Source organism: Poecilia latipinna, unplaced genomic scaffold, assembly GCF_001443285.1.
Source record: "Poecilia latipinna isolate Pla-1442-1.1 unplaced genomic scaffold, P_latipinna-1.0 Scaffold1169, whole genome shotgun sequence".
NCBI lineage: Eukaryota > Metazoa > Chordata > Actinopteri > Cyprinodontiformes > Poeciliidae > Poecilia > Poecilia latipinna.
This window is the reverse complement of record NW_015113785.1, coordinates 135,720-159,511: the sequence shown is the minus strand read 5'-3', so window position 1 is coordinate 159,511 and position 23,792 is coordinate 135,720. Positions and strand designations below refer to the sequence as shown.

The window sequence follows — 23,792 nt, the reverse complement described above, 5'->3', positions numbered from 1 at the left end:
AGAAAAAAAAAAAAAAAAAAAAAAAAAAAAAAAAATTAAAATGGAAAAAAAAAAAAAAAAAAAAAAAGTCTCCCACTAAACGGATAGCATCTCTGTCACAGAGAGATGCTATACTGTCTCCAGTGTGTTGAAACCAGCCTAAACAGAAATGTACTCCTATGTCACTACAAGCCAATTTCATGGCTGGTAAGAGATTTTCTGTTTTATAGAACTGTCAGTCACGGGCCTTTAACTGATATGAACTTAAAAAACCCTATATTTTGTTTGAAGAATAAATAAACTGTGAAAGATAGACATTTCTAAACCAGTAGTTGTTGTCCAACCATACGGCGAAAATTGATGTCCCAAACCACAGTGTGACCATAGTTTCTACTCTTAAGCTCTGCTCATTTCTAAAGAAGACATCCAGAAGCCCACTGGGTGATATAAGAAGGCGTTGGCTGTTATGTGGCTCCAAAGTAGTGTGACTTGTAGTACTGTAGATTACCTGGAAACAGTTTTCATTTTATTTATTATACTTAATGTATATCATATTATTTTAATTTAGTTTTTTTTTTCGGTATTCATAAGTGTTGTGTGACCTGAAGCACCAAAGCAGCCCCAGATGATCACACTAACTGTTTTACTGTTTTACATCATGTTTTACTTTAAGCATGATGTTCCTTTTCTCTGAAATACTGTGTTTAAATTAGTCAGTCTGCAGAATATTTTTTTTTCCCCAAAAGTCTTCGGGATTATCAAGATGATTACTTTGGAAAACATGAGCTGGGCTTTTGTGTTCGTTTTGGTCAATGAATTGAGGAAGATAAACTTTTCATTTCACCAGTGTGTTTTTTCTGACTAAAAACAATATTAACATTTTTGAAGAGACAGATCCAGAATCCTGACTTTCCGATTAAAGAATCTGTGGATGAAGCTAAAGAATTTGTTGATAACACGTGGGGCCTTCCAACCCCAGAGCTGGAGCTCATCGCCCAAGATTAATTGTCAAAAATACAAAAAGCAAAAAGCTGGTCAGCAACATGCCAGAAGGGTGTGATTTCTGAAATGCCAACAAAGTGCTCCTATTTATTTCACGTCATTTTTAATACAATGTAAGTTGGAACAGATACATCACTTTGTTAATAATCCCTTGAAATAATCCTTTTACATTGTTCATTTTTTCTTTTGAGGTATGCCTGTCTCATTTCCCCTCAGAAATAAACATCTTGGTTGAAATTAAATTATTTCAATCTGCACATTGAGTTTGTATTTCCTGCCACATAAAGCAAAGAGAAGTTAAGCCGTTTAGTCACTGTTGAAATATGCTCCCCTTGTTTGAAGTTTTGACATTATCTTTAAGACTACTGCAACTGTATAAACATTTTTACTCTCAGTAAAAGACAACATAAAGGTAAAATAAGCAAGGACAAGAGACATATTGAAATACATGTATAGCAGATATCAAAATGACAGGTGTAAGAAAACAGCTTTTTGAAACAAATTATTATAAATGCTAAAGACTGCAAGCGGTTGTCCTCTCTCTCATACTGTAATGAAAATACACTATCATTGTCAGTCACAGATGATATTGCTTCTGAAATTACTGTTCTTTGCTTTGGTCTTCCTTGTCTCACACCTCCTCTGTTTAATTTTCCAGTCCATACACCTCCTTATTTTAGCTTCTCAGATGATTTCCTTCAATTTATTCTTTTAAACGCCAATAACTTGTGCACTCTAGGGCGCCTTTGTATTAGTTTTCCATATCGCTGAAAAGTCTGATCAAATTTCAGTTATTATGTATAATCCGTGACGACACCTTTGCTCTGAACTGCATTTCACTTCTGCTTCCTTTGGTTGGCATTACATGCTGCTTGTCCTTCAGAGTGCAAAATCTATTGTAAAGACTGAAAGCATGCTTAATACAAAGCGAGTGTAAGATATCTGCACTTTGAGTGTGACTTATTTTCCGTTGTTTGCCCAGGTGAGGTTTTGGGTTAGAAAAGTAATTTTCTAAGACCGCCTGAAAGTTTGCTCACTGAATGAAGTTTGCGCTTAGTGACCTTAAAAAAACCTTTTTTTTATGTCACTAGGAAAGACAGTGACTTATTGACAAAGTAGAGAAATGACATTATTTTAACAACGTTACAATGGATTAACGACAAGTTGGTTATTGGCCGTCAATCAAAAATAGCTGGTACAGCCCTGATTGTTCAGTACGCGCGGATCCGGAACAGATGCAAAGTTGTTTTATACCTGAACACATTCTGAATGTTTATGTGCTACTTTAAAAAAAATGACATTAAAATAAAACTGGGAGGACTCCCAGATCTCAATTAACTCTGCTGTTTTGGAACATTAGGATTTTCATGGGCCATAAGGTGGGCTGAACCAAAACTTTATGTGGCCGTACGCATCCTTCGACATCCATACTATACTGCTTACTCTGCACTTAAATGAATAACTGACCTGGAACTACGCTACCTCGAGGTGACTGTATCTCTGGTACTTCAGAAAAATCAGCTGATGTCCACCTGGCAACCTGCAGCATCCAATTAGCTGAGAAGAGGAGGAATCCTCTTAGATGAGAGAGGATTTTCCCAACAGCTGTGCTTGCTGCATTCAGGTACAGCTGGCATGCTAAAATACCCTTTACTTTTATGCATTTGAACCAATGTTTTTTTTCTAGAATCGTGCTACTCATGGTGGGAGCAACTTGAAGTATCTCTGGTATGTTTGTTTGAATTTGTCCTTTTTGTAGACTTAGGCTCATGATTTTTTTTTTTCTTGGTTGATGCATTGGTCTTTTAGACAATGATTCCCTCTGGCTTTAGATGCTGTGCAAGTAGAAACATTTTTCCTCTTACATTTTTATTCTTTCCTTAAAACCCGTTGCGATGCGCAACTTTGGCGACAAGACATTGTTTTTACAACTGGGAGAAGCTGATTAACATCTCTGAAGCACAAATCATTCCTGAACTACGACCATCTCCTCCATCGATCATAATGGCCAGAGTCTCTCTGCCAGGCTTTCTAAGCACACAGCCAGAGAGATTTAAAAAGGAGTGGCGAAAGCAAATTAGATAAAATGACTGTTTGCCATTAACTGATTGTGTCATCCTGGACATGCCACTGTAAAATAATATGGTCTCTGCTACCCGTGAATTGACCGATAGCATGTCATGACAGTCATGTGACTGTTACACAGCAGCAGTCTTCAGTGAGGCGCCTTCAGACTTTTTCCAAGACTGACTGCTACTGGGGATCATTTCTGCCCACAGAATCACAATCCACAACGGCTCTTGAAAGATAACTGGATCATATGAGATACGACAACATTTAACTTCCCTTTGGTATGAATTGAATTGAATGCACAGCATTTTTTTTTTAATCAGCCACTTATAAGACAGGATATAAAAAAGGCCTTAAAAAACATCCTTTATTTGCATAATTGAAATGTAAGAAAAACCATAAGCTGCCAGCTGAATTGGGCAAAGAAGAATAAAAAAAAGATCTCCGCTGCATATTTGAGTGTTTAAGTACAACTTATAATACCAATATCTGCGCAAGCATTTCTAAGCCAGATCTGACTTAGAATTATAACATTATCAAAACAACAGTAAACCCAAGCTTCTGGAAAAACTGTCAATTATCCCAAAACTAAAGACACATACCTAATGGCTGCTATGCTGTTAGACCTGTAATATAACATAAACACTGTTTTATATTTTGCATAGCACGTATTAAGATTGTAAGGACTACTTTTTTTTTCTGGTGCAGTCTGGTTTATTTCAATTTTAAGAGATATTTCAAACCTCTAAGCACAAACATTTTTCATGGTTTCTGATCAAACTCTTGTGTAGGCAGAAAACTGCTGTGCTCGACATGTGGGAGGTCGGTCAAACAAACAAACAAACGAACGAACGAGAAGGGAGATGAATCTCAACAATATGCTAATGTGCACGGAAATCTTGCGAAACAGTTTGGCTCAACGAATTCCTCTTGTCATGTTTTATCATTGTTGACAAGGGAAGTTAAAATTAGCTGAATTACATCAGCTACAAGGAGAATTAAATAATTTCAAATGCTCAAAGAGTTTCGTCAGAGCAAGAATGAGAATGGCATGGGATAAGTTGGCTGGACTAATTAAGGACACCAGGGACATTTTTAAAAGCTTGATATTAATAAAAAGATCAACTTTACTAGTGTCAGTTCAAACTTAAAGGGACATTTTGAAGATGGTTTCCTCTGCCTCAACACATTGAGTTTTTTTATTTTTTTATTTATTTATTTTATTTATCCTGATATGTCTGCAGTAATCCTCAGGTTTAGTCGTGTTTTATAAAAACAAAAAAAAAAACCCCGACTCGACTCCCTTTGAAGAAAAACGTAGTTTCTTTCATATCATTAGTGGTCTTTAAAAATCATGCATCAAACATCCTTAAAACAGTGACATTTTCTTTGTAGGTTAATCTGGTGAAATTGGTGTGTCAAACAGCTTAGGTAGAAGCCTGCAGATGCTTCATAGACAATGGAACATGAAAGATGGAATTCGACATCAGCACTACTTTGTGCGCCTATAAAACATTGGAGAAAATCCCTGTCAGTAGTCTCTGGCGTCTGATGCTTTCAGCAAGTCCTATTGTATGAGGTCTACCGTGAAGAGGATCAGTCATGCCTAAGCCCAGACACACAAAGGAAAATGGAGCAGTTGCACCAAATTTAGACGTGCTGCCAGATGTTGAGGTGAAAAAAAAACAAAAAAAAAAACACTTGTGTTGTTCCCACTTTTATTGGCTGGGTATTAGAGCGAATTGGATGTCATGCTTTCCATTCCACACTTAGAAAATGGGAACAGGGCTGCGAGGCAATAAAAGGTCTAATAACTTTCAGCTGGGGGCAAATGTTAATGGCAGTGGTCAAACTTTTAAGCTGGACAGCAAAGTCACAGGAAGCTTACTCATGCATTTAATAGGAGTGACAGTTTGACAGTCAAACAGCTTGCTTTCATTGTATTTAAAAATATATTTTACAGTGTCTACGGACGCATGGAAAGAGGTAGAATGACACATTTTCTCCCAAAAACACTGAACTCTGACTACAGGTGCCAACATTTCAAATAAATAAACCATTCTTTGTGACAAAATTGTTTTGCACTTATTGGCACTATTGTTGCCTCTGGCAAATTGGAGAGGAAAATCAATTTCAGCAATCATTGCTACATCCTTTAAGAATGTACTCTCGCAAATGTTTTTGATAAACAAGAGTTACTAACGACTGGCATGTGTGATGAGTGTGCACATCCGTACGTGGGTGTGTGGCTTCTGTTTTTGATGTATTCTGACAACTGTATGTGTTGAATTTTAAGACCTACATAAGCGCAGTAAAGCTTTGTTATTCTTAGAACAACTATGAAGAAAAAAAGACATCACAAAAAGATTAGTATGTTCTTGCATTTCTAATGATCAAATTCAGTCAGGTAAAAGTAAAACATCTTATGAAGGAGGAAGGACGATGCAGGTTGTGCTGAATTTTACCAGTTTCGCTAGTTTAAGCAAAACTTCAAAAGACATCCCAATAAAATAAAAATAAAAATCATAACACTGAGGTCAAACTGTTGTGTTCACAGCCAAACAGACTTTAAAAAGAAACTGGAAGAAGAGTTAAAAGGAAATAAACAATATTAAAAAAAATAATCTAAGAAAGAAGTGGCAAGCATTTTATCTTTGTACACAAATACACTTCTAAAAGTTTCTTATTTTATATATAACTACACTACATATTTATCTTTAACCCCAGTACAGTGGATTTTGAAAGTGTAGGCCAAAAGAGGGACACAAAATAAAATCAGTGTAAAAAAAAATTGAATGCTCTAATCTGTTGAACATGAGAACATAAGATCTGCAACCTGCCTTTTCTTTTTAGTTATTTTATACTTTATACATTCTCAACCATGAAACTAAGCTGTTTTTGTATAGTGAACATTTAATCAGGGAAACTACATACAAAACCATAGAGATATTTGTTCAACAATTAGGTTACCTTTAGCTCTCCACTGGTTAAATAAACGATAAATGATTTCCTGAAGAGGTAGACTTGATAATATTTATGAATAATACATACTGATAAATCTATTACAAATTCCAAGTATTCAGCTGCAAACATCTGATGTTTGCAGCTGAATACTTGTGAATCAAGTAATAATGAAAAGTATGTGTAATACCGTCTTAAATTTTGTTTTGCTCTATGCTCAAAGTAAAGAAACATCCATTAATCAGCACCAGTGTGGGGAAAAATGGTTGTGATTCAAGATTTGGTTTTAAATTTCTCTCAGGTGAGTGAGACGGAGAGGAATATTACAGTCTATTTCAGTGTACACTATTTTTAAAAAAATCAAAAATACTTAGACTGATCAAAACTGAAGCCAGTAAACCAAAACTAAACGTGCATTCCCTAAGACCCAAATGAATTCTAATTGCTGATTTATTCTGTAGTTTATAATCTTTTCAGAGTACCGAAGGAGAGACTCACCCACAGCACCATTTGTGTTAGAACCAAACTGGCCTTTACACCACATTTGACAATCTTACAAAATGTGAAAAAAGTAAAATAAATATAAAAATATCCCAACAGCACACAAAACAAATACCATACATTTGACTTAAGATTTTCAAAAACTCTTTTGTTACCCCTGAATATGTTAAACTGAATATGGTATGCAATACACAGCCTAGTTACAATAAAGGAAGGCTAATAAGACCGACAATGCATAACCTTTCATACTCCCTAAACAGGAGTCTCCTTAGTAGATACTAATGCTCTTTCCTTTAACACTGTGGGGTTCTAAGACTTTCATTCTCTCACTAAAGACACACAGCCTTATTAAAGTCGGTAAAGATGCTGCAGTTTTTGGTATGATACCATAAAAATTGTACATGATTGCTCTTTATTTTCCTCATGCCAACTGAACTGTTTTTAACCCCTAATGTGTCGAATGATTCTTTCATTCTGTGGGCCCTTGGTCAAGGTTAACATGGAGGTGAAATGCTCTATTGATGAACTTGATCTCACATGAAAATGGGGGGCTTATGTACTTATAAAATCTGAAGCCTTGCATCTCAATGCAGGCCTGAGCTGGATTTGGTTTGACACACTAACACACCAGTCTGTACAGATTAGGCACATTGATTTTATAGAGGTTGATGCCACACAGCTTTTACCAAAGCTAGCATGCTAATGAGAGCTCAATCAGCTACCTATATTACCCAAAATATATGTCTTTTTTTTTCAGCTCCAACAGGTAAAAGGTAATAAAATATAAATTATACAAAGTATCAATTGAACTGGTTGGAACTAACAATATTGTACTGTTGTGCTTGAATGATGACACCAGATAAACATATTTTAAATGTTTTGGAAATACCTAGTAGTTGCTTAGCAAAGCGAGTTCAAATTAAAGCCAAAAAAGACGTCAACAGTTGAAGGGCATGGGCATCAATTGTTAGTAAAACTGTCGATGATAGTGTTGTGGAAACAACAATAGTCTAGGAGAAGAAAAGGAATACTTTCTAAGAAAAAATATCTAAAACAAGTTAATGAAGTAGAGAATAAACTCTGGCCTACTTTTAAAAAAAATGCATGACTCCTCATAAAAAGTCGGAACATTGTGAATAATGATGCTTTTCTACTGACCTATTTAGCTGAAGTTTGAGTGCACGCACATGCCTGCTTCAGTTTGTTTCAGTGCCATGTAATGCAAAGAAAATTTCATTAATGGAAAATGTTTCAGCATCTTCCAGAGGGTTTCTAGCTTTGGCCTGATTTCATCTTTGACTGAAATGAAGTCAAAGATGTTGTGAAATGTTCTGCATGTGGTTTGTGCGACAGATATAGTGCAAAGTTGATCAACAGAGATCAATTTTGGCCTATTTATCCTTTATATCTTATGTTTATCTATTCTACTTTCCATGATTACCGGTGATATTCTTGTTCTTTGCTCTTTCTTATTCTTTATGATGCATGTGTTTTTCTGTTGGGGTTTTTTTTTTATGTTAATTTTATATCCACTCTCAGGCACAACAAAGATTTAGTCAAATCCTTGTTTTTGTGTTCAGACTCTGAAAGCTTCAATTTTTGCAAAATAATCCAGATTCTTTTGTGCTTCTTGTGAGCTTGGCTAATTCAAGAAGTATTTCTTAGCAATGCATCCATGCACTTGTGATAACTATTTACTCATTCAGGTTTGAACAAAAAAAAAAAAAATCATCCTTATTTGCTTGTTTGGTCGTTATGACTTAGTGTGGCAAGAACATTGACTGTATTGTTGACCAATTTGGGTGTGGGTAAAAGGCTTTGCAATTAGCTCACAAAGTTGAAATACAGTAAGTTTATCAGTTAGTCAATCTCTTTTCTTTGGACACTTTGGTTACCATTGCCTGACTGCGATTGGGACGATTGTAATTAATTGTTTTTGCATTCCATGCTATTATGTCAGCCCTAACCTTCAACTATATCTGCTGTTGATGTTTATGACCATTCTCTCCTCCACATCAAAACGTCTGTGGAGTGACGTTTTGATGATTAGAGTTATAAGGAAACATTTCCATCACCCATTAGTCTTCTTGTCTTCCCCACCTGAATACTTCTTATTACTTGTGAAATATGCCTGCAGTGTTCCTAAGAGTAAAAAAGTAAAAGAGAGTGTATAAGGGTGTAGGGGTGGCATCCAGGTACAGATGAGGTGAGCCTCCTCATCAGCTATTCCCTTATTAAACTGGAGGCATCCCTGGTTTTTGCTGCTGGTTACTCTTGGAAACTAGAAACAAGTCTGATTCAACTTGCAAGCGATTAAGGCTGGCTCTACTAACACGTTTTATTGTATCTCATTTTATCCTTCTCCTGGCCCTGCTGCTGTGCTTTTAAAAAATTTACAGATTTGTTGTCTTGTATGATTAAGTTGGAGAGTATTAAAATTCATGGGGACTTCAACATGTATACTGGTGTTGCCTCATCAGTAGCTGAAATTTGAATCTATCTTTGATTCTTTTGATTTTTTTTTCTGACATGTTTCTGGGCCAACCCATATAATAAAGGTCATGGCCTGGACCGTCTCCTTTGTATGAAGCCTTAACATTACCAATATATCTGTGTAGGATGTACAATTGAGAGATTATAATTGTTTCTTTGTTCACCTTAACTTTAAGTAAATACTCTTGAAATTAAAAACCCAGGGTTTCATAATAACTGAGAAATCTTCTGAAAGGTTCTTTGTCATGTTTGACAATTCTCTGCTTTCCGATTGGAATGATGTAAACACTATTATCCAGTGCTTCAACAGAAAATGCTCATCCATTCTAAATCAAGTGGCACCTATTAAAACAAGCGCTATATTACAGAAAAAGGTAAAAGGCCAGATCGAAATATTTTCTAGATCCATATCAAAAAACAAAAGAAATCCTAAAGTGTTGTTTGGCGAAATCACTGCTATTGTGCCTCATGTTTCTGTATCCATTTCTGTTTACTCTGAATCATACGGCAACAAATTTATTTGATTTTTTTGTTGCTAAGATTAGAGAAATGAATGCCATTTTTCCACCCCCCCCAAAGCTATCTTGTTCTTCTAGTAAGGAACTGACTACTTATTCCTGGTACAATTTTACACCTGTGAGATATGCTGACATGGTTGCTGTTGTAGATAAAGTTAAGCCTTCTTCAAGCTTTTCAGGTGTTTTCCCTAACAAGCTTTTTTCAGATTCGTTGATACTGTTGGCCGCTGGCTTATAATATGTTTCAATGTTTCCCTTTTGACCAGCATGTTCCCAAGCTATTTAACACATGGAACCAATCCTGAAAATGCTTCAAATTTTAGGCATATTTCCAAATTTCTTTTTATGCCAAAGCTTTTTGAGGAGGATGTTGCTTACCTTCTTACTGCCTTCATAGAGTAAAAATTATATGACCATTTACGATTTGTTTTTTGTGCTAAATGCATTCCACTACAAAAACATACTAGTGATATTTTGACAGGTTTTGGCAAATATAAAGTTCTGGTCTTATTAGACCCTTCCTCAGCTTTTGGGACAAGTCTGTTTCACAGAATCATTCTATTATGAGAAACAGATTGAGGGATGTGGTTGGGAAGTCTGGGTTTGATCGAAAGTGGTTTTCATCTTACATGCCTGTTAGGAGTTTTGGTGTGTCTGCAGGAAGAGCTTGTGGAGTTCCTCGTGGCTCTGTAATATGACCTATTTGTTTTTTTTAAAATGTATTCCTCTGTAAGCCAGATAACTCAGCAGTTTAGCGATGCTTCTTATTTTGGCTGATGATATTCAGCTGTACTTCTCATATGAGCTTCACGAACATTGTCTTTTATTAACTGCTTAGTAAACATTAAACAGTAGTTGAGTGACAACAGCTAAAGCCAGACAAAATGTTATATGTGACACTAATCAGCAACTGTGTGATTTGTGATGCTCCCAGGCGTGAGACCCCCCCTCCCCCAACCAACCAAAATTAAAGCTAATCCATTATGAATTACAACCAGAAAACAAATTGATAAAGTGTTATATTTCCAATAAAAAAAAAACCCATCATGCTCCATTAAAAAAAAAAAAAAAGAAAGTACTTTGTTCCACCACCAAAAAAGGCAGCAAGAAAATTGTTTTGGAAAGGCAAAGATACAACAAAAAATAGATCAAAAAGAGCAATTTCTTGTAGCTAACCATCATACTTCAGTCTGTGTTGAGGAATAGAATATGATTCTTCAGGCAGACGTGGGAAATGGATGAAAACCTTCCTATTTATTTGCAGCTACTTTTACCATTAAAATATCACACAGACAATGAGTAAAGATCAACTATGTGTGTTCATTCACACATGTAAGAAAATGAATAATTATTCCAGATTAATGATAAAATAAAGAAGGGTATATGTACACAATTTAAATCTCTTTCCCCTATATCTTTTTTGTTTGTATTTTTTATTTTTTTAACATTGTTTAGAGTTGAAAACATTCATAAAATATTCACAAATCCGCTTTGCTGGAACTTGTGTCCCTGTTTTACGTGAACAAGAGAACACATTGCCCAAATAGCACTAGCTGTTAGATGCTCTTCAATAATATATCCAAGCTACAAGCACTCACTTAGCTTTAGTTTCATTCAGAGGATAATAAGAGCTGCTTCCCCACTTTACTCTGAGCTCTTTAGAGACATAGACAAAGGGTACATATTGTTTGAGTTGACAGCCAACAACATAATGTTGAAAAGCATTCTTCTAATCTGACTTATAGTATAAAAACTTTACACCACATTCAATTATCTGTGGAAATGATTTCTATTCATATCCATCCACTTAAGCGATCATTTAAAAATGTACATGATGTTGTACTTGTCATAACCGTGCGATCTTAAAGTTAAAGTGTGTGGAAACTTAACGAGACAATTTTGAGGAAAAACAGTCATCAGTCATCTTAATTACATGATATAAATTCAGATTACAACAATATTTGGGGGTGGAGCGGAAGTTTTATTCCCATTGTTTGCTTGCTGTATTTGGCTGAGTGAACTGGAATAGATACACTAATCTTATCTCTGAGCACTGACTTGTTTGCTCAGACATGACTAAAATCTGCGATTAGCTATGGAGCTTGTTGTTTGGGCCATGTTGTGTCATATCTTATTTCAGTCACTCCCAGCCTGGATGCACTTGCGGGGAGCTGAAACTAGGAGGTCTCCTCATGGGCAGCAACAGTTTAAACACAGACTGTAGTTGTCATACCCCTGGTGTCATTTTTAATCAGACCGTGCTGTCATGCTCCATAACAACTGCAGAGACGATGGCGTGATGGGCAGAGACCTGCTGCAAGAGCGATGACTCAGTGTCCACACAAACAGCGCATGAAGATACTGTTTTAGGATCTGTCGGTGTGGCAGCGATGGTCCAGTGTGCGGTTGGTAGGGGTGGAATCACACTGGGTGGTGTCCTCGGCCAAAGATAAAGTTTGATGATACAGTTACAGTACATAAAGGCTCATCTAAACAAATGCATCTCATTTAAATGGCTAACCTTCTCTGGGGTCATTTATTGAATAGGTCTGCGTATTCACATGTGTGGCTTCTGTGAACAGCTTGTAAGACGAAAACATTAAAAATGAATACACGCTAAGAATATTCCCTTACTGGCATGTGGAACTTAAGAACACGCCAGCTGATATAAAATTAATGACAAGTGTTATCTGTTTGTGTTAGAAATAGTTTATCAGTTTATTATGGATATGCTGGTCCAGGAAAAGCTATTTTTATTGTTTCCAGTAAAACTGATTCAATCGGAATAACCACAACCATCATTAGAGGTATTTATATTTAAGTTTAGCTCCACCAGTGAGTAAACCTATCAGATGATACTGTATAAATCAGATCTTAAACACTGTAGCACATGTTCAGAAAGCAATTTGACTCTCTGCCCTCTAAATGCTATAATTATGTCTGTGGGTGTTGGGAGACAGAATCGCTCTTTACTTTTAATGTGAAATACAGAATTAAAAGAAATTTAATTTTGGGGGTTATTGAGTATCAGCCATTATACTTAGCATATGCAATTTGTAAATATAATATAGAATGAGAAATTGTAACATCACTAACCATTTATTCTTCCTAAACGTTTTATTAAAATTTAATTGAAAGTGTTGGGTCAACTGTTGGTCATCATTCATCTTGTGTCACGTCCAGTGGAGAATAATGAGGGTGATAGATCTATGTGGGTGAACATTTCAGCTTAGACAAAGCGGGGAAAGTCTTTGTTGGTGCAAGAGTGTACGAAATGGCAAAAACTAAACAATATCTTTAAATATAGTGGTAGCTATAATGCCGGTTTTGGTTTTTCCTTGCGCTTTCATGACACATTTGTAAAGAATTTCCACAACAGAATGAGACTAATACTGCAAGGAATTTGTTTACATTTTTTTTTCTTGTCACCAGGTCTCCAAAAATATACCATAGAAGAAAATGTTTTCATCCTCTTTTTATTTATTTATTTATTCTTATTTTATTTTAAAACCTAAAAATGGAAATAAAATGTTCTATTGTGGATTTTTATTTAAAAAAATGACAAGTTATTTTTCTAAAGAGTTGTGCAACTTTGGCAGCTCTAAGCAAATTTGATTTAACTGGATCATGGGTGGAAATTCCTCTTTGGATGGGAAAGATTGAAAATCCCTAGCCTACATTATTGCATAAAGAGCTTTGTTGGAGGCCTGCACCCTTCAATAGAAACAGTTTTATGTGGTGGTCTGGATAATGTGCCTCAAAGGCAACAAGTTCTCTGAATTCCCAAGACTCTAATCCCACGGAGCAACTGAAGGATGTCCTGGTCAAACAAGATCAAGCCATGAAGCCTCTGCCTCTCAGCTTACCAGACTTAAAACATCTGCTGTTAATATCTCGGTGTCATGTATCATAATAAACCTTCCAGGGGTCATTAGAGTTCATGCCTCAATGAGTCAGAGTTGGAGACAGGTGGCCACAATGTTATGCCAGATGCGTGTATCTGCTTTGCATAAGTTATTTAAATCAACGCAAACAAAATGCATCCAGGTTCTGTGCTTGGAATTGCAACAGTTTGCCTTGTGGGTGTGTGCAAGGACACGCAAACTCAAACAACAATGGCCTACCTTGAATTCTTCCAGGATTTTATACGTTTTCCCTCGGTACTCGCAAAAGTTTTTAACCTCCTTGCACTCGGGGCAGCATCCATTGTGCTCTACTTTCGTGCACTTCGGGTGCAGTTTCGGGCACTCGGGCTGGTCGCACACGGGCCCGTCCTCCGTGCACACGCACGGGCAGTTTGAGTGTCCCGGATAGAAACGCTCCCCGAGCTTGTACACGAACCCGCTGTCGTCCACGCACCCCTTCCCCCTGTAGTCGTCAAAGACGATGTTATCCGCGGCGGTCCGCTCTGCCTCGTCGGCGACGTAATCCTCGGGGTTGCCAACCGTGGCCGGAGACGCGACGCTCAGGGCCAGGAGGGGAAACAGGAGGAGGACGGAGGCGGCCGAGAGGAGAGGGCCCATCCTTCCCCGCGGCGTTAACATCCACATTCAACACGACTGCGTGGATGACATCTCTAAGCTCCGGGTATTCTCTCCGGATCCGACCAGGTCTTTATCATTGCCATCATCGTTATCACTGCTGTCATCGTGTATCCGAAAGAGATGTTCTGCAGTGGAATAACAAAGAAATTAAATAAATAAATACACAGATAATAATCATGGCATGGGGTGGTGATTTCACTGCTACTGTTTTGCGCATTCTCACAACCCTGTCTCACCTTGCGATGTACTTTTTTTTTTTTTTTTCCTGCAACAAGTTTTATCAAAGAGATTATTTTACAAGATGAAAAGCAGTTTTCGTTTCGGTTGTCTGGCAGCGTATACTGTTCAACAGGTTTGTTATAGTGCAGCAGCAGATGTAGGACCAAGAGCAGCAACAGAACAACAGAGGAAAGGGCTTGTGATATCCATTACTGAAGTGGGTGGAGTGTTTTATTTTCCAGATGAAAAGGTCGACCAATTTGAGGTTAAAAAAAAATGGAGAACTTTATATAAAGGACCATAAACAACAGGTAGTTCCGTTTGTCACATTTAAAATGTATTTGCTCGTGTTAGCTTTTTATAGTAAACCAAATCAGTACTGCTGAGCATGCAGCCATACATTTTAAAAACCCACCACCCTCTTTATTTTTTTTATTTTATTTTTTTTTAATAAAGAAGCAGTAAAACTACCCCTGTGCATTTAGAGCTCCGTGTTTTACAATGCCAGATGGATTTCAGGGACAGCAGTGGCGCACGTTAAACGACAAGGCAAACTCACCGTGGTTAAAAGAAAAATAATAATAATAATCTTGATATCCTCTTTGTGTGAAGCCAAGAAAATCCAGAGCACGGATTGCTGGAACAGATCTCAGATAGTCGCCTTGCCCATTGGAAACTTCACTCTCATCCACGCATTAGATTCACAAGGCTCCCCGAAACACTATTGTTCCCCTCCTTCCTCGTGGGTTATGGGTTTAAAAGCAAGTAGTGATCAGCCTTTTTTTCCTTCGCTCTTTCCAAATGCAAAGACGGTGACATTCACGAAAAAGTAGGTCTGTGTCATCATTACCCTCATCCGATTCACCTTTCTGAGACAATATCGCAGTTCACGTCCAACAGCATGCGGCACAGACGCACAGAGCTACAAAAAAAAAAAAAAAAAAAGGGGGGGGAAAGAGAAAACTGCTTAAAATCCTCCGTATAGCGTTCCTTGAGAATCCAGAGTATAGTCAGTATATCCAAATGGTGCAGGTTGGTCAGCGGCTGTCGGTCTTGTTGCGCATATATGCGAGCGTACATCCAACGGTTGCATTGTAAAACAAAAATCCACTATGACTTAGACGAAAGATTATGCAAAAAGGGGGGGGGAAGCAAAGCACTTCTGGATGAAGGCAGTCATTGGAGGATTTTGCAGTTGAGGTTTGCATTAATCGCCAGTAGACGAGACTGAGGAGGGAGCGCTCCTGACTTTCAGAACCTTGGAGAGCGACCGTCTCCTGCGTCCTGCTCTGAGCAGAACAGAGCGCCCCCCAGCTCCGCTCCGTCCATCCCCTGTGTCACCCACAGTCACAACACTCACATCTCACAACCACAGAAAAAAACTACCACTACGTTTCTGGGGGATCGCCTTGCAAAACACAAGGACTAAAAAAAAGTCAGATAATAATAATAATAATAATAATAATAATAATAAAAGTCAGATTTCAACCGGTAGATTGAGCAGGTATAAACTACAGTTTGCGGATGCGTGTTAGTTCACTGTTGCTTCTGTGAACTGGTGCGCCTCGGTGCATGCTTGTCTCATAATGAGGTACTAACTACACATATGTCTTTGAACACGCACTTGTGTGCATCTCTGCTCCTGTCTTCACACATGACCTGCAGCGTTCCCCTGAGTCACCCATAATTTGCAGCACATTTTCACGGCGACCTATTTGTATTCTGCCGTGCATCACACAGAGGGGAGTCAGACTTTCTCTGCCCCCACAGCAAAAGAAGAAAAAATACAGTAAGATTCTGCGGCAACGTGGGCTTTGTTTTACAGGAGCTAACCCATAGGGGCCACTGCCTATCTGCGTTCAGCCCAAACACATCACTGAGAGAGAGAGAGAGAGAGAGAGAGAGAAAGAGAGAGAGAGAGAGAGCCCAGAGCACCATCAGTTAATTAAATATTCCTATGAGAAATCATGAATATTTAACTACTCCAAATATGTGGCCCAAAACTCCTCACAGGAGGGGAAACCTGCACAGCAAAAAGTATTCTGACTTCATACCGTGCCCAACTAAAGTTTTCACACCTTTTGAACTTTTTCACCTTTTAGCCACGTTACAACCTCAAATTTTAATACTGTATCAGTTTTACTGGGATTTTAAACACAGAAGAGTATAGAGAGTAGAAAGAAAATTACAAAAAAAGACAAAAATGAATACTGAAGGGAACATATGGGTTAACGCTCTTATTTCCATACTGCTAAACAAACAAAAAATATTCTGTAGACCAAATTGTCTAAAGAAGTTTACTTCTATTAATCAGAGAAGAAGACAAGAAGCCCAATGAAACATTTGCTCAGATCAACAGCAGCTAAGATGGGGAAATCTATTAAGAACAACTATTAGACCATTCGAAGAACCTGACCTTTATGAAAGACCAGCAAGAAGAAAAGCATGATTTAAAAACTGATGTCCACATAAAAATAACATAAAATAAAATAAATTAGCCTGATCTATTTTGCGAAGAAGACTGGGCAAAGAATCACATCTGTTGATGTGCAAAGCTGGTAGAGATGTAACCTAAAAGATCCATCTGGCCGTAATGGTGCATATATGTTCAGTCCAAAATGCAGATTGCGATTATCCGAGCTTGATTTGTGCTCACTACTTTTCTTTCCAATTAAATACATTGAGCCGCGTGTTTGCAACATGACAAAATGTGAACGGAGATCAATGAGAAGACATTGTTACATTCAATTGTCACAGAGTAAATAATAATCAGAAAGACCAAATGAAAATGACAGGAAATCTTAAATTCTAGTTTGGACAGAGGGAAATCAGTTGGATGTCTTAAATATGTAGTACTTCTTGTGTTTAAGTAACTTTCTTCTCATCTGTATTTGAGTCTGAGCTGCAGAAACCCAGTCTACCCCCTGTTAATATTACTTAAGTACATGCCTCATTAGCTTCAGGCTTGGCAATACGCAACATCCAAATAAAACTCTTTCTAAAGAGTGTTGAAATAGCCAACTTCTGTCAGTGCAGCTCTCCATAATATTTCCTAATGATAGGGAAGCAAAAGGCTTGAAAATGATTCATAATATATACTGTCTACGATTGCAATGATTAGATCAAGTAACAGCTTCTGGGCGCTGCACTCAGTCACTCAGGGTGTGAGACGGCGCGGGCGGATCCATTGACAGGGATTGTGCGAGGTTAGTTATCTCTAAAATGTTGGCAGGTCTTTGAAATGCAGATAACGGCAAAGCTGCGATCACAAAAAAATAAATAAATAAATAAAATAAAAAATAAAAAACCTGTGGCAGGTGGGAACTTGTCAAACTCAAGGTAACAAGGGCAAAGTGGATAAGAACTGTGACAGCAGAACCGTTTAACAGGCAAACGCGCATAACAGGCAAAAGGACCATTTGAGGGGCACAATTAACGTTTCCCTTATTCCAAAAGCAGGAAAGGGGAAGGCAATGTTTAATATGATTCTTTTGATTCTATCTTCTGATATTTTTTTTTAGAATCAATTTATATTTGCCTTCACTAAATGTGTGTGAAGACAGTATATCCCTGACAATAGCCTTTTTCTAATTCAGACTTTTTTTTTTTTTTTTTTTGGAATAGAGATTGGAATTTGGAGTCATGCTAGAGCTATATGGGTCTGAACATAAGTAAAAAAAAGTGCAAGCAACACCAAATAATATATTTTTTTGTTCTTTAACAATGTCAAAGGCATCCACTATTATCCAGAATGCAACAATATACTATGCAGTTGTGTAATACACCATGTCCTTAACTATGCAGAGCAATACCTCTTCCCTCCTGTATTCTCAGTACAGAGACATCTTGTGTGTTGACCTGGTTCTAAAGAAAAAAAAGAAAAAAAGGGAACACTTATGGCTTGGGAAGCCTGTCATCTTCTTTCCTCTCACCGCCCTTTTGCAATAGAGCCACCACAAGTGTGTGTATATATATATCATTTATTAAATCTGACATTGCACTTGGGTAAATGTTGGATCCTAATGTGAGATGTGTTGTCTGAGACAGCCGGCCAGCCACTTCAGCACGCCATGGTCCATTAGGCCTTCACTCTGGCTCACGCAAAACATGGAGTGGCTAATACAAAGCATCAGCAGAACCGAGAAATGTACTAAGGCAGCCACTTCTACCAGCACACAACCTATGTTGTAACTGCTGGCTGAGAAGGCGAAAGTCTTGCTGGTGTGACATGGCTTTCCTGTGAGATTTTCTTGAGCGGCATAACAGAGTTGTTTACATCTTGGACTTATTTAATGTGAAGCAAACGAGTGCCAGCAAACAAGAATAGGTTCCAATTCAATCAGCTAATGGAAAGACAGCTCTTTACTCTCCCCGCCACCCCCCAGCCCCCCACTGCCACCTCCTGCCTGCCACCATCTCAGTTCTCCCAAAGCAACACATTCAGTACACTCTGAGTATGTACCGAGCAGTATAATGGTTTAGCCATTAGGGCCGCATTTAAAGCCCGCCAGCAGGTCCCAGGCATTATATTTGGATGTGGCCATTCATGCTAACTTATTAAGCTGAATACATGGGAGGGAGGAAGCTGAGCGAGAAAGTGTGAGAGCGGAAAACACACAAGTAGGAACTAGCAGCAGGGGAGAAAACCTAAGATAAATCAAGGCTGTTGCGCCTAGCATCTATATTTTCCCCTTTGCGAAGAAATAAGAGTTGTGCATGAGAACGTCGAGGCTTTTTTTGATTAAGGTCTCAGTTGGAAATGTAATCCTTAAAAATTTAATGAATTTGACATGTAATATTTCAGTGGGTTTTATGTTTAATGGCTCAAAACTGATGATAGGAGTAAAATTGGACTTTTAAAAATGTAATCCATGGATAGAGCTCCTGCAATCCCCAGACGATTAAACTGAATAACAATACAAATCCACATCTTTCTTTGATCCACGCATTAGCTCAAAAAGTGTCTTCCGGAGCTCGAGTCGTAAATCAGTGTAGTCACCGTATTATCATGAAAATATTAGCTCACATATCAGCTTCCCCACCTCTCTCACATACCTAAAGTATGCATAATAATAGTATTATTAAATAAGACTTGAATAAGAAGCTGCAGCTGAATTATGTTGTGTCCTAAGTGGTTCAGGAATGTTTAAAACTAATTAGATTTGAGATCCCCAGTTACTTGGGTACTATGTGCTGTGTGAATTGCACGCTATGAGGCTTTCAGGTTGAGTCTGAGAGTGCATCCTCATTGTTTCACTCATCCTCTTTACCCCCGTAGTCCTATAAACCACATCCTATATTACACACCGCACTGATTCAGACACTAAAATAGTCCTACTATGGCAAGGACGAGGAGATTCATTGGCTTTTGGGGATGAGATCGCTCTGTGGCAATGGTGGATTAGGGAGAAAATGCATGTGCTGGTTTCAGTTTGCTGGTGGATTGTGGGTCTCCCTGTGATGCTTATTATCCCAGCTGTGTGTAACAGTGCCCCTGTGGGTGCTGGCATTTTCCACCGAGTTAGAATAAGAGCTCTTTTCTCTTCCCAGAGGGGACCTGTAGAGGCTCTCTGATTCTCTTTCTCCCAAGGCTGACGATGCTTCAGCAGCTTCAGGAAGGCACTCAGCATGGAGACTCTGCCGCTGTGGTTGGTTGCCTTTTAATGACTCTGCTGGTTTAGACATGCAAATAGCACTGAAGTGGAGAGAGGGCCTGAAGGGACACTGCGGTATGTGAATAAAATGCAATATTCCAAGTTTTAAGGCTTTAGTATAGGACTGATTCATGAGGGTGAATGAATGGAATATCTTTATTGAATGCCAACAAAAGTAGTGCTCATCATGAATGGTATCGTACCATAATTATTCCATCAACCTACAAGGGGTAGTCATCACCTTCGTCTCATGCAATATTTTCATGCTCTTAAAGGGGCAGTCCAGAAATTTGAAATAAAATATCATGCTGGTTAATATCAAACTTGCAGTGAAGAACTCTTCATTTAGTTTACATTCATATTAGTCATACCTGAGCAAACATCTAGCTGGAAAGGGTCCAAGATTATTGAAATATTAAAATAACTTCCTTTCTCAGAAATGTCATATCAGTTTATTCAAATGTTATTTTATGAACCTTAAAATAGTTGCCGTGTTTGTCTTACCTACAGGTATGCTGATGATTAATTACATAGGGAATTATTGTTGAAGGTCTTCACCATTATCGATCTTTCTGTGTGAAACATGCACTGAGAACATAACATGAAGCATATCTATCAAAAGAAACACACCAAATACACTGTTTCACTTGCATTTCAAACACAGACTGACTGGAAATAATTCACATGTTCTTAGTATGTATTTCACACGTCAAAATTGCTCCTACTTTCATTTTTCATATCAATAGTCATTGGTGTCTATTAGAGAATTAGTTGTTTTTAGATCGCAGCTTCAGCCAATCTGAAATATAGCAAATTAAGATGCCAAGAAATGTACAGGAAACATAAGAGTATCTATCTGCATTTCACTGACATTTCTAGAACTGTTGTTCAATCATGAGCTACCCAAGTAAAAAAACAAAAACAAAACAAAAAAAAAACACTTAAAATCATTTTACATTTATGTTTAAGCAGCACTTGCGAGGTCTAAACTTTCTAAAGATGGATTCATGCTGAATAGATGCTATTACCTGCAAAAATGCAATTCTGTAGCTGACTCCATTACAATATAAGTACATGTACTTCATATATTGTACCTCTGTTTATCAAACTGCAAGATAATTAATCTATATAAAACATTTGAAAAATAAAACTAACATAAAAAGCTACAACACCAAAACAATGACATAAGTTAAGACTGGTTGAAAACAATCTGTAAATCATAAATAGAAGCCCTGCTGAAGATGCTACTGTAGAATCCAGCTCTGCGGGTTTTTCAGTGTTTCTAGCAGCTCTCAGGTCTGTTGGATTCCTTCAGCAGCCCAGGGCACAAAAGCTAAGAACTGCCTCACCAAAGATTTTAGTTTTGCACTTTAGGAGAACTAACAGCTGTGTGCAAGAGGTCTTCAGAGGCCAAACTCATTCATACCCTGCAAGCATGTTAGACATGCTTTGTACTGGCAGAAAATAGCACAAAGGCAGAAAAACATGTTTAAAATGTTCTCTGATCAGTTTAACTACGCAGGAGGTTGAGAATGGTTCTTTGGAAAATATATATATATATTTTTTGTTCTTTTTCCACTAAAAGAAAACAAAAAAGAAATAGCAAATAACACATTAAGACAGCAAAATAAAAATTTTTTTTGAAATTTTTAGAATCTATTATAAAAACAGTTGCGATATGTTATTTTAAAAATGATGGTTTCTCAAAATAACATTTCAAAAGAACATTATTCTCTGTTTTTGATGGGGCTTTTAAACAACAGACTGAAAAAAAAACTATCTGGGATACTCTGTTGCAGACCTTGGAGAATGTAATCTTTCCCAGGAAGGAGGACAAAGAGTTGAACAGTAAATATCTAACTATCCCTGCATGACTTGTTATGATTGATGGCATATTTATCTCAGAAAAGGTCAAATGTAAATGTTAAATGGAAACAGTACGCTAAAACTGTACCACACACTGAAAACTGTGCACACTTTTATTTATTATATTCACACAAGATGCCAGTTAATTGGGTGTAGATTTGGTTCTGGTGTTTACCAAACAACAAGGGTTCCTAGTTGCTGTGTTACAGTAATTACTTTCTGCAGGCGTCGCATAATTGTGCTCTGAGTCGGTCTTACATTGACAACATGGTTCGAGACAATACCAGCTTCCTCTTTTTCGATGCCTTTCTGAGGAGGCACAAGTCAATGTATGGTGATTCCTGTCTTCCTCAGTTACCCTGATTGCCAGTTCATTCAAGGGGTGTCGGTCATGAGGGTAATTTAGTCACATCTGATCATCATCATTTACCACAGACAAAGAAAGCAAACCACTGAATGATAAGCTTTGTGCAACTGCTTATATTTCTTGTTTCCACAAACAAGTTTACAAAAAGGTCTGAAATGAAAAAAAAAAAAAAAGAGATTCTAATTAAGGGCAAAGCATTAATAGCAATTTTCTATAAGATTCAGAATGTGTATGCATAGGAGAGAACTCCAAATCAATGTCAAGTAATTCAAAACTAGGTAAAGTATTGGAACTTTCAGTTGATACATTTTATGTTTGCATTCAGCTATTTGGTGTATTAACGTGTATTGAAAATGTCATTTGTAAAAGTTCTCTTTCAGCATCTTGTACTTACATTTTCTGCTTTCTGCTATGCTTTCTGTTCATTCTTGTTTTGGGGCCTTGTTTTGGTTTCTTGTTTTGTCTTGTACCTTCACCTGTGATTCCTGTAATATTTCTGCTTGTTTCTCTGTGTCCCAGTTTTTTCTTCTACTGGTTCATTCTCCTCTCTTTTGTCTGTAATTTGCCCCTCACTTGAATTTTTCTTCAGTTTCTTTTGCCCATCCTCATAGTTTTTCTTGTTAGTCTTTCTTTTTTGGGGGGTTCCCAAAAGGAATGATAAGTTACAGTTGGGACTGTGCTTTCATTTAATAAATTATTGCTAAATATGGGTTTTTCAAATACTACAGATGCTATTTCAATCTTCCTCTTTGAAATTATACAAACATTTCAAACATTTCACAGACCTGATGTGCAATGCTGATTTTAAAAGTTTAGATGTTAATTCACTGTCAAACATGTTTGATAAATGTTTGTTGTTTGGTTCACTATTTACTAAAATAAATTCCTATTTTGTCACACAATTGACATGGAAATAAATCCTAGTTCCTATGCATTTATCATATTTCTCCCAACATTTCTTGTAATAGATTATTGTTTGTAGATAATAATTTTCTGCAATTGGAAATTACTGTGATGGTTTTGGCAATGGGCTACCAACATTTTTTTTTTTTTTTACCCACAATCCAACATTGCCACTCTGCAGTAGTTGCAGATATGTCATATCTCCACGTGTCCATTAGTAGAGCCATAAACATTTCTGGTTGTCCAGGACTGAAACTAATACAGCAATTAAAGATTGCGCCAAAGTTTCTGTAGAGCCTCACAGCATGCTGGGTCCTTTGCCTTTTCAAGTTGTCATAGAAACTTCCTGGTAATATTCATTGGTCACACCCTGAAATAGCTGCCCACCTGTGTTTTAGATCTCTGTAACGTAGAGCCTTTGTGTAACTGTTGTCTGTTGCATCATTTAAAGGGAAAGGTCACGAGGCTCTAATTAGTACTATTTTATGAGTTGGTGCATGTCTTCTGGTTCCTGCTGGACCTGTGTTTCCACTCATACCACAGGGTTTTTTCTAACCTTTGCAGTGATCAAAGGCTAAGACCGCTCCATTGCTGCAGGGCGTTTTTACACTGTGGCCTGAACTGAATTCTTATTGTATTTTTTTTTTTTTTTTTTTTTGGGGGGGGGGCTTTTTTTTTGGCCTTTGTTTTTTTTTTATTTTTATTTTTTTTGCTT

General features: G+C 37.5%; 1 protein-coding gene across 2 annotated transcripts in view; it reads right to left on the bottom strand.

The window, feature by feature from the left end:
- vwc2l (von Willebrand factor C domain containing 2 like) overlaps positions 1-16,065 on the bottom strand; it is a 33,283-nt gene extending 17,218 nt beyond the window's left edge. The window contains exons 1-2 of one of the 2 annotated variants that reach the window (XM_015053223.1): positions 14,847-16,065; positions 13,649-14,193 (exon numbers count right to left, since the gene is read on the bottom strand). In XM_015053223.1, coding sequence (XP_014908709.1) covers positions 13,649-14,074 — 426 coding nt within the window. In that variant the 5' untranslated portion in view covers positions 14,075-14,193; positions 14,847-16,065. The remainder of the gene's footprint in view (positions 1-13,648; positions 14,194-14,846) is intronic. The other variant, XM_015053224.1, reaches the window with a different exon arrangement.
- Between the last annotated feature and the right edge of the window lie 7,727 nt (positions 16,066-23,792).